Genomic DNA, 16,155 nt, shown 5'->3' on the forward strand with positions numbered 1-16,155 from the left:
TTATTAGCTGCATTGTTGTAGTTTGCAGAAACTACTAGATTTTCGTGTCGAGAATATGAACGACTCTGATTCTGATGTCTAAGAATTTTGTGTTTCGGAAATTTAGATTTTGTTTTTAGCTCCATCCTAGCCTATATCTTATACGACTTTGGATTCTAGCGACTTGTTACAATTTTCGATATTGGATATTCTATATCGATATATTGGATCAAAATACATCGAACAAGAATATCGATATATCGAATTGGAAATATCGATACTTTTTCAACATGCCTACTCGTAGTCACACTCACAGCCAGACCCAGACGCCTCACGCCAGTTCACGACCCACGTTTCGTGCGTTACTACGTCGTCGGTGTAAATAACTCGTGTTTATTGTATAAGCAAACGAAAATGGCTATCAGCAGATTGTCTATTATTAAATTCGTAGAATTGGTAAGTAATATTAATATAATTTACGTTACGTTACGTTTATAAATAATTAATGTTAGTCATCTTATGTTTTATTACGATACGGTACCTGGTTTTATCGTTGAAAATCTATTTTACGCAGCGTCCAGTTTCGTTTTTTTGTTTACAAAACGATCATATACTTAATATATATACGTATAAACGCTTCGTAAGATTAAACTGAAAATGTTAATCGTTATTTTTAGTTTATTACTGTAGTAACTTAAAAAATCATTTTTTGAATGCTATAATGACCAAATTTAATAAAAAATGTTTTCTATTTTATCAAGATATCATATTCCTATTTTAACCTACTTCCAAAAAGAAGATTTAAATTTAATGGAGATCTAACAAGTACATTTCGAGCTATACCTATCTAATAATGCTTATTTACTTGTCTATTTTTTGTCGACCATAAATTGTATTATACCACATAACTTTTCACTGGGTATACCGATTTTTTACTTATTTTTTTAATTGAAAGGTGGTCCTTGTCTTGTGGTCTCTTAAATTTCATTGAAATTTGATAACCACTTTTTTAGTACCTACTTAATCTTTGTTAATGCGCATTGACTTGACTATTTTTCGTTTTTTTTTTTCGTTTGCGAGCAAACACAATTACATCAGGAAGTATTTATTTTTGTATTGTATTGGTTTTATTTTTTAAAAATTGAACATACCTACCTACGTAGTGTAAAACTTAAAACGCAAATGAAAATTAACCATCATTAAAACCCATCAACATCAGCGTACACAATAACAACATTATAACAACAATAGTGAATTTTATACGTATAATTTGTATTTTAATATCGGTCATCTGCTCTTGTATTAAACCTGTGTGTTATTGGGCTTCACCTTATTTCGACTTATTATTATCCTTTATAACCCTGGCCGAGGCCATCTGCGGGTGGAAATCGTAAAAACACGTCTTGTTTACGAGTTTGTGTATCATTTTTAATCAAGGTAAAGTCTTTTTTAAAGACTAATTAACCTAAATTCTGCTTCACAAGCACGAAGCCGTTGCGTAGTGTGGTATAGTTGTACCTATGTACAGGAAGGCGTGGAGTAGTAATATTGTTAAGACAGGATAATATAGTATAGTATTGCAGTATAATGATGTAGTTTATATTTTATTTCTATTCTATTTATTTGTACTTTTATCGATAATAAATTAATAACTAAATTAAAGGAAATCTTTTGTTGGTCTTCTTGTGATGGTTTATATAAAAGAGCTGGTAGCTGTTCTCAACTTATAAAAAACAGAGTGCCTAATGCGAGTTTTATTCACAGAAACATGACAGAAACGCGTTTATACCTGAAGATTATTTTGTATGGGAATTTAAACAGTGCAGCCTAGACGACAAAGAATAGTATACGATACAATCGGTACAGAGTCATCTAGCGGCAAACGCGAGAACTAGGTTGAAATCCCGAATTTCCTACACAAAATGAAGTTATAATTTACGCCCGTTATTGCGAGACGGATTAAATAAAACTGACACTAGGCACTCAGATGTTATTGCTGTTAACCATTAACAGAAAAAGACCTCGTGCCACATGAACAATTTTACCCGATACAATTATATTAGTGTAATAATCGGCATAATTACTCAGAAATAGATTCCTATTTGAACTATTTAGAAACTGCGATAATCGTGATTGCGATGTATGAGTTACTAAATTTGTATGTAATAATTGATCAACACTTAATAATTCGAAGTTTTATTTATTTGCTCTCGAAAACTTCGAAGCATTTGATATTACATATTTTCAAACACTCGATACCTCATTCGTAATATTTTTCGTCCCCCCGATTTTAGAATTAACGAGAGAGGACTGTATTTATTTTTGTTTACAAATTTCCTCACACATATCTGCAAATTCATCGAATCCTTATCTGTGTCCTATATATTTATGTCGTAAGTGTATTTATAACTAGCTGTGTCCGCGTTTTCGTCCGCGTGGAATTTAACAAAATTATTTTTGTTAAGTACGCAGAGTTATAAAAATACTAAAATAAAAGTAGCCTAAGTTACTCCTTATTACCTCAGCTATCTGCCAGTGAAAGTCCCGCTAAAATCGGTCCAGCCGTTTCAGAGATTAGCCGGAACAAACAAACAGACAGACCGACAGACAGACAGGTTGTATTAGCCTTTATTATTATATTATTATAGTTGTTTCTATGAATCACATAATGATGTTTTAGTTTAAGGAACATGTATACATACCGCGAAAAGAAAACATAAATATACGGATAACAAAAACCGTAATTAGCCGCGTTAAGAAGAAATAACTCACTAATTATCTTATTTTAAACATTGAATAGATTATAGAAGTAATAGCTCTTTTAATTCTTGTTTTGTCCTTTAAGTTTATTTAGAAAATTGTGCCTCAAACAAGTTTATTTTCCCACTAAATAATTTAAATTAATCATTTTGTTGAATCAACGAGTTGTTGAGATTAAATTATCAAGGTTACACAAAAATAACGAATACTAATGGTCACATAATTAATAATTTGTTTTAAAAATTATTTTAAAGTAGTTAAAGTTATTAACAAAGTAAGAAGGTTAATTCATTATTAATGTGTACAAATTCTCACAAACAACAACGTCTTTGTTATTTTGTACAAAATTTACCTTGGATTTATATATCAATCTAGAAAAAATCTACCGAATTAAAAAATAAAAATCAAGAATTTTATAAGCAATGAAATAACATTTAAAGCCAATGTAGATAGAAACACGCGGGTTGTTAAGTTTTTTAAACTTACTTAATCATATATTGTTTATCAAATTTTTACCTAACTATAATTAACTTTAACTATTATTATGAGGTACAGTATCTAAACATATAATAAAATGGTAGGAAAGTCAAAACTTTACATCGAATATTTTTTTAAAAGAATAATTGGGGTGAGATCTACAATCGATACCGAAGCCAAAAATATAGTTTTTAGAATTTTGGTCTGTTCGTCTGTTTGTCTGTATGTATGTCCGGGATAAACTCAAAAAGTACTGCATGGATTTACTTCAAATTTGGCACGAATATTATTAAGAAGTCGGGTCAACATATTATCACGCTAGGTGATAACCTACGGGGAACGAGCAGTGAACCTTTATCTCTCCTTTTTGATAATATTAAAAAATATATTTTTAAGAAAACGATTACGCATGTAAATAATGTAAGATTAAGCTAGATATAAGTATAGTATTATAAGGAAATTATAATAATAATAAAAAAAAAACAGAAATTGTACCATACATTAGAATAAGAACCGGTCGGTGGACTCACGTCTCTTTTGGAGACATTAAAAACATAGTCTAACTTGAACAGCGATGTTGCTGAGTAACGCCTACCTTGAAATAAAATAAAAAATTAAAATAAAAATTGCATGTTTTTAGAATAAAAAAGGACATGGGTTCATAAGCCCGTGGATGTATATCACTTGTAAAAAAAAAAAAGCAGTGAACCTTTATTTCTTCAACGCATTCTGTAACAACGTGTAATCTAACGACGCATATTTCAATGTTGTTGTTATTATGTAAATAACCATGCTATAAGCCAGCTTCACACTATAAATAAAGACATTCTGTAGTATATTTAGTATCAGCATTGCACCCGTGCGAAGCCGGGGCGAGTTGTTAGTAGTTACATATATGTCATAAATTGTTATGAATCAAAAAGAATGAATTCATATTAATGGAAATATATTAATCACGTGATTACTAAGCCTCTTCATAGAACTTAACTCATTTTGCATAGTTTTATAATATAGTTTATTATTGTGGAAAATTCGTCAACACACTTGAAGGATATTAGCGACCGCATTTAATGAACAAAGAAAAACCGACTTCAATTTGCATCCACAAGTATGGTAGCAAACTGGGAACTTCATCAACGTAATCGAAGTAAATTAACTACTCATTATAAGAATAACTCAAAAACGACTCGTCACATCGCGGAAATTTTTAGTGGGACAAGACAAGGACACCAGCTTTGAAATAAAACGGAATCAATTAAATCGGTATACACAGAACAAAGGTGTGAAGAAACAAAAAAAAAAAAAAACAGTCATACCTATTTAAAGTCCCCATTTTTTAAAAGCTTTTAAAAAATAGCAAAGCATAAATAATTGTTGTAATAAAAGTTGTTAAATGTTTTATATGTATAAATATGAACCTAACCGTCGCTTCTACTTTGCAGTATGATTCACGAACTATATATAAATGATTATCGTTTACCAGTAATGTTGTTAATAAAACTGTTGATAAAACTGGTGATTCAATTAGTGACATAATCATTAAGTTTATTTAGTACGAAATCGTCGACTAATCAAATTCAACCTTAGTGCAATGTACAGTTCCAATAAACGTACAACATTAAATTTGATAATGTATGGATACAAAATAAAATTCATACAAAAATTATATTAATAAAAATGATTTACTTATTGTTATGGGTTAGTAGATTGACGTGTACCTTAATAACTGTGTTCGCTCGCTAACGAAAAAAAAATACTTCAATTGTAAATAATAACAAAGTAGATAGATGAAAAAGTAGTCAAGTAAATACGTATTACTAGAAATAACTAAAGAAGTACTTTTCAGATCTCAATTCGTACACGAAGTAAAAAAAACGGGTGTGCTTTAGACCACACAACTGAAGCTAAACTTACGAAACGTAACTCTCTTTTTCAATCTTCACTAACTTATATCTCCCTTTTAATTTCCGTTCGCCTCGCCCGATCACACTTCTCGTAACCCTCTCGTCATACATTCACCAGCTTACTTCCCAACTCAAGCATGCATAAAGAAGTTTTATATTAAAAGTTATGACTGTAACACGCATGAAAAAAAAAGGAAAGTCGAATGAGGACCTTCTCCTTTTTAAGTAGGTTAAAAAGAGGTCATAATGTTAATTTAGTAATGTAACGCTATCAAAGCCACAAGGTCTATCGTCTCGATAACCTCGTGGGCTCGCGCCTTGCATTTTAATCCACCTGTGTTATGACATCATCTACCAGCTAATGGACCTTCAAAATAGAACATTATTAATTACGTCACCGTTGCTTTGCTGCGAAATCGTCATCATTTAAATATTCATAGATTTTTCAAGGTATGTAAATTATCACCAGTTACTAGCAAAAATTTAACAAAAAAGTGTCCTTGTACATCCTTTTTGTAGGCTCAATAGTTAAATTATATATTGTAAATGTGTTTTAATTATTTTGTTACTCAAACAATGACTTCTACTAATCATAGTAAAATAATTTATCAGTTAGAGTAATATAACAATTTTCTTACTACGTATTTTTATGACAACAGTTTTTGTATATTAAACTCGTAGAAGAGATTAAGTTGAAGGGTAAAAAATACATAACAAAAGTAACATTAATTTGTTGCGTCACTTTTATTGTTTCTAGATAATGAGTCATAAGCAGAATGAGACTATAACACAAATACATAACTAGTTTAGTTACAACAATGATTGTCAATTAAAATTCATATTTCAATTACAAGTCAAGTGTGTTTAAAATTTTAAATACATTTCTAATACTACAACTGTGACTAGGTATAACTTTAATGGACGTATAACCTTTACTTATTACATACACCTAACAAAAGTACGTGCCTTTGCCAATGTATGCAAATAACCTTCAAGGAGAATTCCAATTGACAATGTCATATTGAGATTAAGTTACACATACATTTTAGATTTAGTGAAGCTGACTTTTTTTATTTATTCTATTTTTATTTTGATGATATTATATTATGTTGATACTTGCTTGATTTTGAAAATCATATAAGTTGTTTTATTGTCCAAGTTTTGCGTGTATAAATTAATATTATTTAAAATTCATATTAAAATATTTACGTTTCTCTTGATGTCTTATAAATGGACAGGATAAATTCTGACATTAGTGTTTATTTATTTCCAGGCGTTGACGTGTTCGTGCGTTGCGCTGCACTATCACAGTTACAATGCGGACGCTGACATTGGCATGCTTGTCACTGGTACCTTTATTGGATACCTGATCATATTCGCAGGAGCAGCTGCTGGTAAGATAATATATAATAAATATATCAGATTCCTCTTACTGCTCTAGGAAATTATGTAAACTAGTAATTTGATTCAGGCTTCGTAGGTAATCTATGAGTATACAATAAATAGATGTACAAACAAAAAAGACTAAATCAAAAATTTCTAAAGTTAAAATTCATCCAGTCTTTTTTGTTTCAGTAAAATTAAATGTTTATGTTAATGTGTCTCTTTATAACTATTTGTTTAATACTTTTTTGCACATGTTCAAAACACACGAAAAAAATTAATAAATAACAGAAAACCATTATAACTTGTGGTATGAAAAATAGATGTAGGCCAATGCTCAGACCTATCCGATATGCACACAAAATTTCATAAAGATCAGTCCAGCCGTTTTGGAGGAGTATTGTAACTAACATTGTGACACGAGAATTTTATATATAGGATAAGATAGCATTAAGGTCCTGTTTCCAGTTGTGGACAACGCTATTTGATGGATAGCGATATTTGAATGATAGTGCTTTCTTACAGACTCCTATAAAGGAAAGTATATAAAAAAATATATACATATATTTATATTTTTCTACATGAGTTTATTTCTGATACTAAATGGATTTCTTATCGATTTCTAGGCTACGTGATGCAGACCCAGGCACACAAACGCATCGACATTTTCTATTCACTCATCGGCGTCGCTCTGTTTATTGCCAGCGGCGCTGTATTGATCGACAGGTATTTGAATTTTACATATTATATTAAATTGGAATAACCTAGATTTTAAGTCACAAATAGACAGCGATAAGAAAGGTTCAATCTTTAAAGGAGGAGAAGGAGGAAGGAGTAGCGATCACTTTTAATGAATCCTTACAAAAATATCAAACGACTAGTATAGCCATTTTTAAGCGACTTCAAGCAATTTGTCTACTTTGCCAGTGGTCTAACAAGAGAAATAATATGTACTAGCTGTTGCCCGCGACGTCGTGTGCGTGAACGCTATACAGCACCAAAAATACCTACGATTATCTATACATATAATAAAATGGTAGGAAAGTCAAAACTGTACATTGAATATTTTTTTAAAAGAATACTTGGGGTGTGATCTACAATCGATACCGAAGCCAAAAATATAGTTTTTAGAATTTTTGTCTGTTTGTCTGTATGTATGTCCGGGATAAACTCAAAAAGTACCGCATGGATTTACTCAAATTTGGCACGAATATTATTAAGAAGTCGGGTCAACATATAGGCTACATAATATCACGCTATCACCTACGGGGAACGAGCAGTGAACCTTCATTTCTTCAACGCATTCTGTAACAACGTGTAATCTAGCGACGCATATTTGAATGATGTTGTTATTATGTTAATAACCATGCTATAAGCTAGCTTCACACTATAAATAAAGACATTCTGTAGTATATTTAGTATCAGCATTACACCCGTGCGAAGGCGGGGCGGGTCGCTAGTACCTTTTAAAATATTCATTTACCCGTTTCTTCTTTACATTTCATATCTACAGAAAAATCTCGAAGATGGCGCTGCTTTAAAATTGTCTTGTCTACTTATATTCATTTAATTATGTTTATCGGCTTACTTATATTGCGTGATTTTTATAGTGTGAAGCTAGCTTATATAGCATGGTTATTAACGTAATAACAACATTCAAATATGCGTCGCTAGATTACACGTTGTTACAGAATGCGTTGAAGAAATAAAGGTTCACTGCTCGTTCCCCGTAGGTGATAGCGTGATATTATGTAGCCTATATGTTGACCCGACTTCTTAATAATATTCGTGCCAAATTTGAGTAAATCCATGCGGTACTTTTTGAGTTTATCCCGGACATACATACAGACAAAAAGACAAAAATTCTAAAAACTATATTTTTGGCTTCGGTATCGATTGTAGATCACACCCCAAGTATTCTTTTAAAAAAATATTCAATGTACAGTTTTGACTTTCCTACCATTTTATAATGTTGTTGTTGTTATTGTTTCTTCACGGGCCGTTTTCCGCAACTCGACGTCTCATTGCGCCTATTTTGCGTGATTGGCTGGGGGCCTTATTCATGCCAGCCTAGCTCCTTGAGGAAGCCTAGCAGACCCCTTGTGTTGCCGACGACTTCTCGGAGTGAACTTGGTGTCCCGAGGTGTAGTGCCCTGTAGTTCGCCACACTACCATACCATCCATTGCATTCCAGCAGGATATGTGAGGCCGTTTCTTCTGCCTCCATGCACGCCCTGCATAGGGGGCTGTCTGTAACACCTAAATTGTGTAAGTGCTTGTTAAGCAAGGCATGTCCGGTAAGAGCCCCGACCAGTAGTCCGGAGCTGGGCTCTCCCATAACCGCGAAGTTTGCGGGACAATCCTGGGTTGATCGTCGGAAGAGCTTCCTTGGTCTGCCTGCAGGTAGTTAGGTTTGTCCAATATTCTTGATGCATTACCTTGGTGATGTGTCGCAGCTGGCTGCGCAACCATCCGAAAGGCAGAGGCAGAATGGGTTCAAGTCCGTGGACCCTCATCTCCGATCCATTCCTTGCCAGTCGGTCGGCCACGTCGTTGCCTCGCGATCCACTGTGGCCCTTTATCAATTGAACGGTGTTACCATTTTATTATATGTATAGATGTTTCCAAGGAAAATAAAAATTGTTAGTGAGATGACAATTTTTTTTAATTTTTCAGTCGGAGTTCAATACGATGTATAACATCCCCGGGAAATCAATAATAATAAATAAAATAATAATAAATAATGGGTATTATTTTTTACAGATTCCAGAACTATTCCAAATCAGAGTTCAAGGACAAGAATCTGGCCAAGGCGTCGCTTGCTATCATCAACGGTGCCATCTTGCTTGTTGACGCCGTGTTGACTCAGCGCGGAGGCTAAATACTAAAGCAAATAACCTCTCTTAATAATCTCTAAAACCTTTATTACGTGTTTCTTAAAAATGCTTGTTAAATTATTCGTTATTAATTTTAGTTCTGAATTGTATATAACCGATATTTTTCGCATTTCATTATAAACAATAGGCTTTACGTGTACCTGTTAATATTTATTAGGTCTACGAAAACGTTACTCTACAAAATATTCTGATGTCCATGTGTCTTAAGAGACGAAACCATTCCATTAAAGTAGTATACCGTTGGGGTCTTCAATAAAAATTAAGCTTTAAGGAATATGCGAATATTTCATTCAAAAATAGATTAAGAATTCATATTTTTCTACCTCTGTACATCTATCTAAATATATATCGTTACAATAAGTTAATAGGGTTATAATGTCATATTTTTTTATTATTTTTTTTTTATTTGTAAAAATATCTACTTATAAATAACCATTCTTCTAAATACAAAATATTAAGATTCGATATTCAAAAATTACTTTCATATCGTGTGTATGCATTATGTTGTCAGTGTGTTTATTTGATTTTAATTGATTTATATCGGAGTGTGCGTAAGTAATATCTCCGGAAAATATATTAAGCTTACCATAAAAAAGCAAATCAAAATTAACGTACATAATTCTATACAAAATCAAATAGAGTCATGTTCCTTAGTAATTTGGTACTAAATGTTTATCACTCACGAAATTTTTTGGTAATTGTAATAATAAGAGTGCATTTTTATATAACCACCAAACTTTTTATCTGTTTTAATAAATTTAATTTTTTTAAAGTACTGCATTTTTAATCATCTTTATAGACAGTATAATAACTATACAGAATAGTTAATCCGACAGTTGAGCATAATGCTCTCCACTGCTGGACATAGGCCCGATCCCAAGTTCGCGCCAGACATCCCGGTTTTCCGCAATTCTCATCCAGCCCACACCGGCAATCTTACGTAGATCGTCGGTCCAACAGGTCGAAGGACGTCCCACATTGCGTTTGCCACGACGCGGTCTCCACTCCAGGACCCGTCTGCTCCAATGGCCATCGGTCCTGCGATACAGATGACCAGCCCACTGCCACTTCTACTTGCTAATGTCGGTTACTTTCATCCTCTCGCGGATAGTCTCATTCCTAATCCTGTCTTTGAGACAGACCCCAAGTATAGCCCGTTCTATTGTACGTTGAGCGACTTTAAACTTGTGGACCAGTCCGTTAGTGTCCGTCTCGGCTCCGTGTGTTAGGCACAAAATACCACATAAAAAAAAAATTGTAGTTGTGGTTTTAATTTTGTGCCGCGCCGCTTTGAGTACCTATTGAGAAATGTACAACGGTCCACTATTTTGAGTAGCTGACCACTATTGGTATTCATCACAAACCGACCTTTTAGACGCTAATGGTTATTTTACCCAGTAGCGACTATTTATTCGTGGTACGAACAAAAACAAAAAAAATCATTGTGATGAACGTCTTCGAATTGTAGAAGCAGATGCAATAAGAATTATTAAAGAAGATATTTGTTTTATTACAATTATTCATGACTCTCATCCGCCACCAAGTCGAATGTTAGATAATATTAATGACGAGATTACTAAAACTTTATCACATTTTTTGCAAGAAGCAATTGTGAAGAATTAAAAGGCATTCTACCTCGAAGGTGGTGAGGTGGTGGGAGGAGGCGAGTGCATCGTCATAATGTAGTCTGTTTCTCAGAACTTTACTCTGAAAACGGTTCATTTTATATAAAAAAAAATGCAACAGGCATTTTTGTAGACAATTTTACGAGAAACAATTTTTATAATGAAGACGTCATTGACCTCCGAGCAATAGGTCGCGAGATATTTGCAAAACACTGATTTCGGTGACCTTATGACATTTATAACTTTTTTAGCCGGTACGATATCAATGTCGAGTTTTCACATCTTCATTACAACGCCGTAATAAAGGTGTATACAAAAATTGAACTCACTATGATTTTTTTTCCCAGATAAAACCTAAAATGTCTGAACTACTATAGTAAGTACACCATAAAGAAAACAAAAAAGTGATACATATACAAAGAAAGTTGTATAGCTTTAAGAGAAAAGGAGTTGGAATAAAAGAAAGTACCTAGTATGGGAAGGAATTTTGAGTTTTAAGGTTGAATATGACCTGAGGTTAAGCTTAGGGTAATGATTCGTTAGATCTCAATTAAATTTAGATGATAAGTCCCATCTTTCGAAAAAACGAATCATCGAAATCGACCCCACCTATACAAAGTTCTGAAGTAACAAACATAAGAAATACAGTCGAATTGTGAAATCCTCTCCTTTTTGAAATCGCTTAGATAACACATTTGCCACGATGTTACTGAACAACAAAATAAATTTATACCTATATAATTTGTAAAAAACATTTAAAAAAATATTAATAACCACAACCATCAAGTTGGACAAAATGTCTAAAATAGATGTAATTTTTTTTAAGTAGTAAGTACCTAATCCATATAAATATAATCGCAGAAATGTTTGTACACGCATAGCTTCTAAACGAGTGCACCTCAGTGGATAATTCTTTATTTTAAGTGTTTCTTTATTATCAGGTCAAAGTTTTTATAAAAGAAAATAAAAAACACAGAGGTATTCCTAACAAACAAAAAAAAAAAAATGGCGATATGAAGTTTTTCTGCTCGGCTAGTTATTGGTAAATATACGAGCATTTAATATGTGCGTGTCAAGCAGCCCTTACGACTTAATTTACTTCATTAAATTTTGAATGACTGTTAGTTTAGAAATGAAATTTTAAGTAAATTAAGTAGTAATTGATGTTAAATGTTTATTTGTTTAAAGTTGAAACAAATAAGTTTAATTACATAATATAAATTAACTTGTTAAATTATGGTACTCACGCTAGTAATTAATTTATCTTGTAATGGCCAGTTTCAATACTCTATCTATCTCTAAATTTGCTTACTAGAGATAGAATTTTGACGTTAACTCCATATAAATTGTGTCAAAAATCTATCGCTAGTAAGCAAATTTAGAGATAGATAGAGTATTGAAACTGGCCATTAGTCAGGTAAAGGTCGTAAAGGTTAATAATGATTAGTAAAGTACAAAACTATGCTAGATGGAGCTGGTGACAAAGATAAAGTTCATCTCCTAACATCAAAGATGGCACTGTGCTATTTAAAGATAAGTTTGATACCTTAAAAGTAAAAGTAATGCGTAATCAAACTAACAAACAGACATGTCTTCTTTCTTATATGATCAATATAATTCTGAAATGTTCCGAATTTAAATCTTTAATGTACTTATCTTTGAGAATTGTGGTTTGATCTCTGGTATCAATAGTTAGCTTCAAAGGTAAGCCTTTACTAAACAAAAACAGTTTACTTTTTTACTTGAAAACATGATGTTTTTGTTTTGTTTTAGGAGAGCCAATTATAAAAAACGAAAATAATAAATGCTTTCTCTATTGATCTTGTATTTTATTATCTTTTACATAATTCAGACGACTACAACACGATATCTCTATGTTTGTTTATCTGTATCTTTATGTTGATGCCGTACACGAAGTTACCAACCAGTAACATAAAAAAACAATCTTTATCACATACCAAGAGATTAATTGAGAAATGAAAGGAGAGGAAGTTTTTTTATTTGACGAATATTATCTATACTTATACACATTGTCGTCTGCTCCTAAGATAGGCAACATAATGTCTCTGGTTCAGGTAATAAATAGCTTGTTTTTATAGATTATTTAAATGTGCAACGATACATACATATATACATACACCGCCAAGATTTGAGGTGGGAATCGAACCAAGAAACATTAGACCAGAAAGCAAGTTTAATGCAAAGTGGCTAGTCAAAGTAACAGTGTATATATATATTCTTAATTGCACTTAAAAAAACACAATTACAAGTCATTTTTACAAAGAATGTTGGCGAGGGCGAACTTATATCTCTGTAAGAGATCTCTACCAGTCTACCAATGGTGGTGAGAAATAATGTTACCGCGGGACTCATAAGGGCAAGAGTGATAAAGTGAAAACAAATTGAAAGAAAAGGTTAAAAATAATAAAAAAGCTATATACTTATTTTGTATAATATTTAAAGAGCTAATAATAAGACACTTATAATTACTGAAAAAGAAGATATCGTTAAATTGTTACCTACATTTCTTTAAATATATTATTAAGAATTCTAATGTAGACATTTCCTTTTTGTTTTACTAAAAAAAAATATGTAATCGTAGAGACAAGGGCATGGAAATAGAAATCCAAAACCGATAGCATACGGTCCATCAGATGGCAAGATTTTATTGTAGCTTATGCGTCCTTAAGAGTGCAATACCCGATAACATGCATTAGGTACAAGCCCATAGTTGACCTTATCCTTGCTGTCCACATAATATAAATATACATATAATAACATATCACCAGAAATAAAAGGTATTATATAATTTTCTAATCAGCTCGTGATACATTCAAATTATTAAATTTTAAATTTGGTTTCATTGACCAGAACTATTGGAAGTATCTTGTCTTATTTAATTGTCACATAGTAGAGTCTGTTTTATATATAACTAGCGATCCGCCCCGGCTTCGCACGGGTGCAATGCTGATATTAAATATACTACAGAATGTCTATATATACAACGTTTACAGCTTTTTAATCGACTTCCAACAAGCAGGTTCTCAATTTGATTGTATTTTTTTTATGAATGTTACTTCAGAACTTTTGACTGGGTGGACCGATTTCGACAAAAAAAATAATAATCGAAAGGTAGTGCGTATCATTTGGTCCCATTTAAATTTATTTGAGATCTAACAACTACTTTTCGAGTTATATCTAATAATGCGTTTTTACTTCACTATTTTTTCGTCGACCTACGTTGCATTATACCGCATAACTTTGACCGATTTTGATGACTTTCGATTTAATCGAAAGCTAATGTGTGGTCACATTTAAATTTCATCGATATCTGATTACAACTTTTTCAGTGATCTTTGATAACGCGTATTTGCTCGATTATTTATTCGTTTACCTACGTTGTATTACTTGTCGATGTAATTGAAGTCAGTTTTTTTTTGTCGTTTGCGAGCAAACAATTATTTGTATTTTCATTAGACAATACAAACATGTTTTCTTTAGAGGTTAGAGTTTTGTTTAGAGGTTACTCTTAAAAGAGCGACATACAATTGGCCATATGAAAAATAATAAGAAAAATACGATGGTCTTGATTATCCTTATTATAGAATAAAAAAATTGATAATTTAAAGGAACACAGGATTCAGTTAAACTAATGAATATCGAAATTCATAAATCAGCTTTTTTGCTCTATTAAGGATGTATGTAATAAGTTTTATTCTTGTCACAGAAGTATTGTTACTACAATCAATGTCAAAATCAAAAACTATTCAAGTAGGCTTCTACCACTTTTGATTCGCCATAAATTAAAATTAAATTTGTTTTAATTCAGTAATTATAATCAAACGTGACTATTGACTATTCGTGTGACGACGCGATGCCGCAACGGCCACAGCACTGGTTTGTAGCTGTTGCGCTGGCGATTGTGGGTTCGATCCCCGCACATGGCAAACGTTTGTATTGGCTATACCATTGAACTATTATTACTAGCGTATGCTATACAGATGTTTGCCGTTGTCTGGGCGTTTGTGCTTGTGTAATATTGTGTGTATTACCGGACCCCCGACAGGAGATAATCCTACTGAGCCGTTGAGTGTGAAGCGTTTATTTATTTATTTAATTAATTAATTAATTAATTAATTAATTAATTTATTTATTTATATATTTATTTATTTATTTGGAATGTAGATTCTGCAGATAAGAATCGGCACGACACAACGCAGTTTGTTTTTCATTCGTTCTTATTTTGCTAAGCACAGTTTTTTGGAATACCATAGCTGAGATGAATAATCAGCCGCAGGCAGATCATTCGTAATCCATGACGATATTTAGATCATTACACAAATCGTTAGGTTAGTAGTAATAGCAGATACAATTGCATAATATTTACATTGTAATATTGACTTTTGGAGCTACGTTAGTTTGTTCGTCCAGATTTTTTAAAGTATTAAAATATGTTGTGTAGGTACTTTTGTGTAGGTACATTATTTTTTATCTTGTTCGTTATTCTATTCTATATGCCTAACGGAGGGACATGTTTTCATGCAAATGTAATTTGTGGTACGCGTTATCTTTGGGACGTATCTTTAATAACCATAAATCAACAAATCGAATCGTAGCAATTATTTATAACCTAGAAAAACCCTCCGTTTCAATTTTCCTATTAAGAGATTAAAGTGTTTTATGTTGCAGGTATGTTGTACAGAACACAATAAACGATAAGTAAATGTCTTAAATCGGTTTTAAAGATTTGAGTAAACACACATATATATGCTTATATTATGAAACTAATGATTTTCTTCGGTTGAAAACTTGAAAACCATAATCTTAAGAAATACCGGTTCGAATTGAAAAAAATATTTTAGTGTAGGATAGCCCATTCATCGAGCAAGGTTATAGGCTATATCATGCTTAAACAAATAGATTTTTGGCATTAATGGGGAATATTGCAAAAACGAGGAAAATGATACACATATGGGAAAATATAAAATCACTGTATAAATGCGGACACAAGCAACAGTCAGTTATTAATAAACTGTAGTACATAATAAATATTGTTACAACAGCATGGACATTCAGCAGCAGGAATGAAAATGCATTTAAACCCCTCGGGGTTGCCGGATTCGTCCCGTT

General features: G+C 32.3%; 1 protein-coding gene across 1 annotated transcript; it reads left to right on the forward strand.

Annotated features, from left to right (window-relative positions):
- The first annotated feature begins 288 nt into the window (after positions 1 to 288).
- LOC123657383 lies at positions 289 to 10,172 on the forward strand. Its single transcript, XM_045592937.1, has 4 exons — positions 289 to 435; positions 6,394 to 6,514; positions 7,130 to 7,229; positions 9,267 to 10,172. Exons 1-4 carry the CDS (start codon positions 394 to 396, stop codon positions 9,382 to 9,384), a joined length of 381 nt encoding a protein of 126 aa, XP_045448893.1. The 5' UTR covers positions 289 to 393; the 3' UTR covers positions 9,385 to 10,172.
- Positions 10,173 to 16,155: the final 5,983 nt, after the last annotated feature.

Source organism: Melitaea cinxia, chromosome 10, assembly GCF_905220565.1.
Source record: "Melitaea cinxia chromosome 10, ilMelCinx1.1, whole genome shotgun sequence".
NCBI lineage: Eukaryota > Metazoa > Arthropoda > Insecta > Lepidoptera > Nymphalidae > Melitaea > Melitaea cinxia.

Coding starts and splice junctions, on each gene's coding strand:
- LOC123657383 (XM_045592937.1), top strand. CDS start 394: ATGGCTATCAGCAGATTGTCTATTATTAAATTCGTAGAATTG. Junction 436..6,393: donor TTATTAAATTCGTAGAATTG/GTAAGTAATATT, acceptor ATTTATTTCCAG/GCGTTGACGTGTTCGTGCGT. Junction 6,515..7,129: donor ATTCGCAGGAGCAGCTGCTG/GTAAGATAATAT, acceptor ATCGATTTCTAG/GCTACGTGATGCAGACCCAG.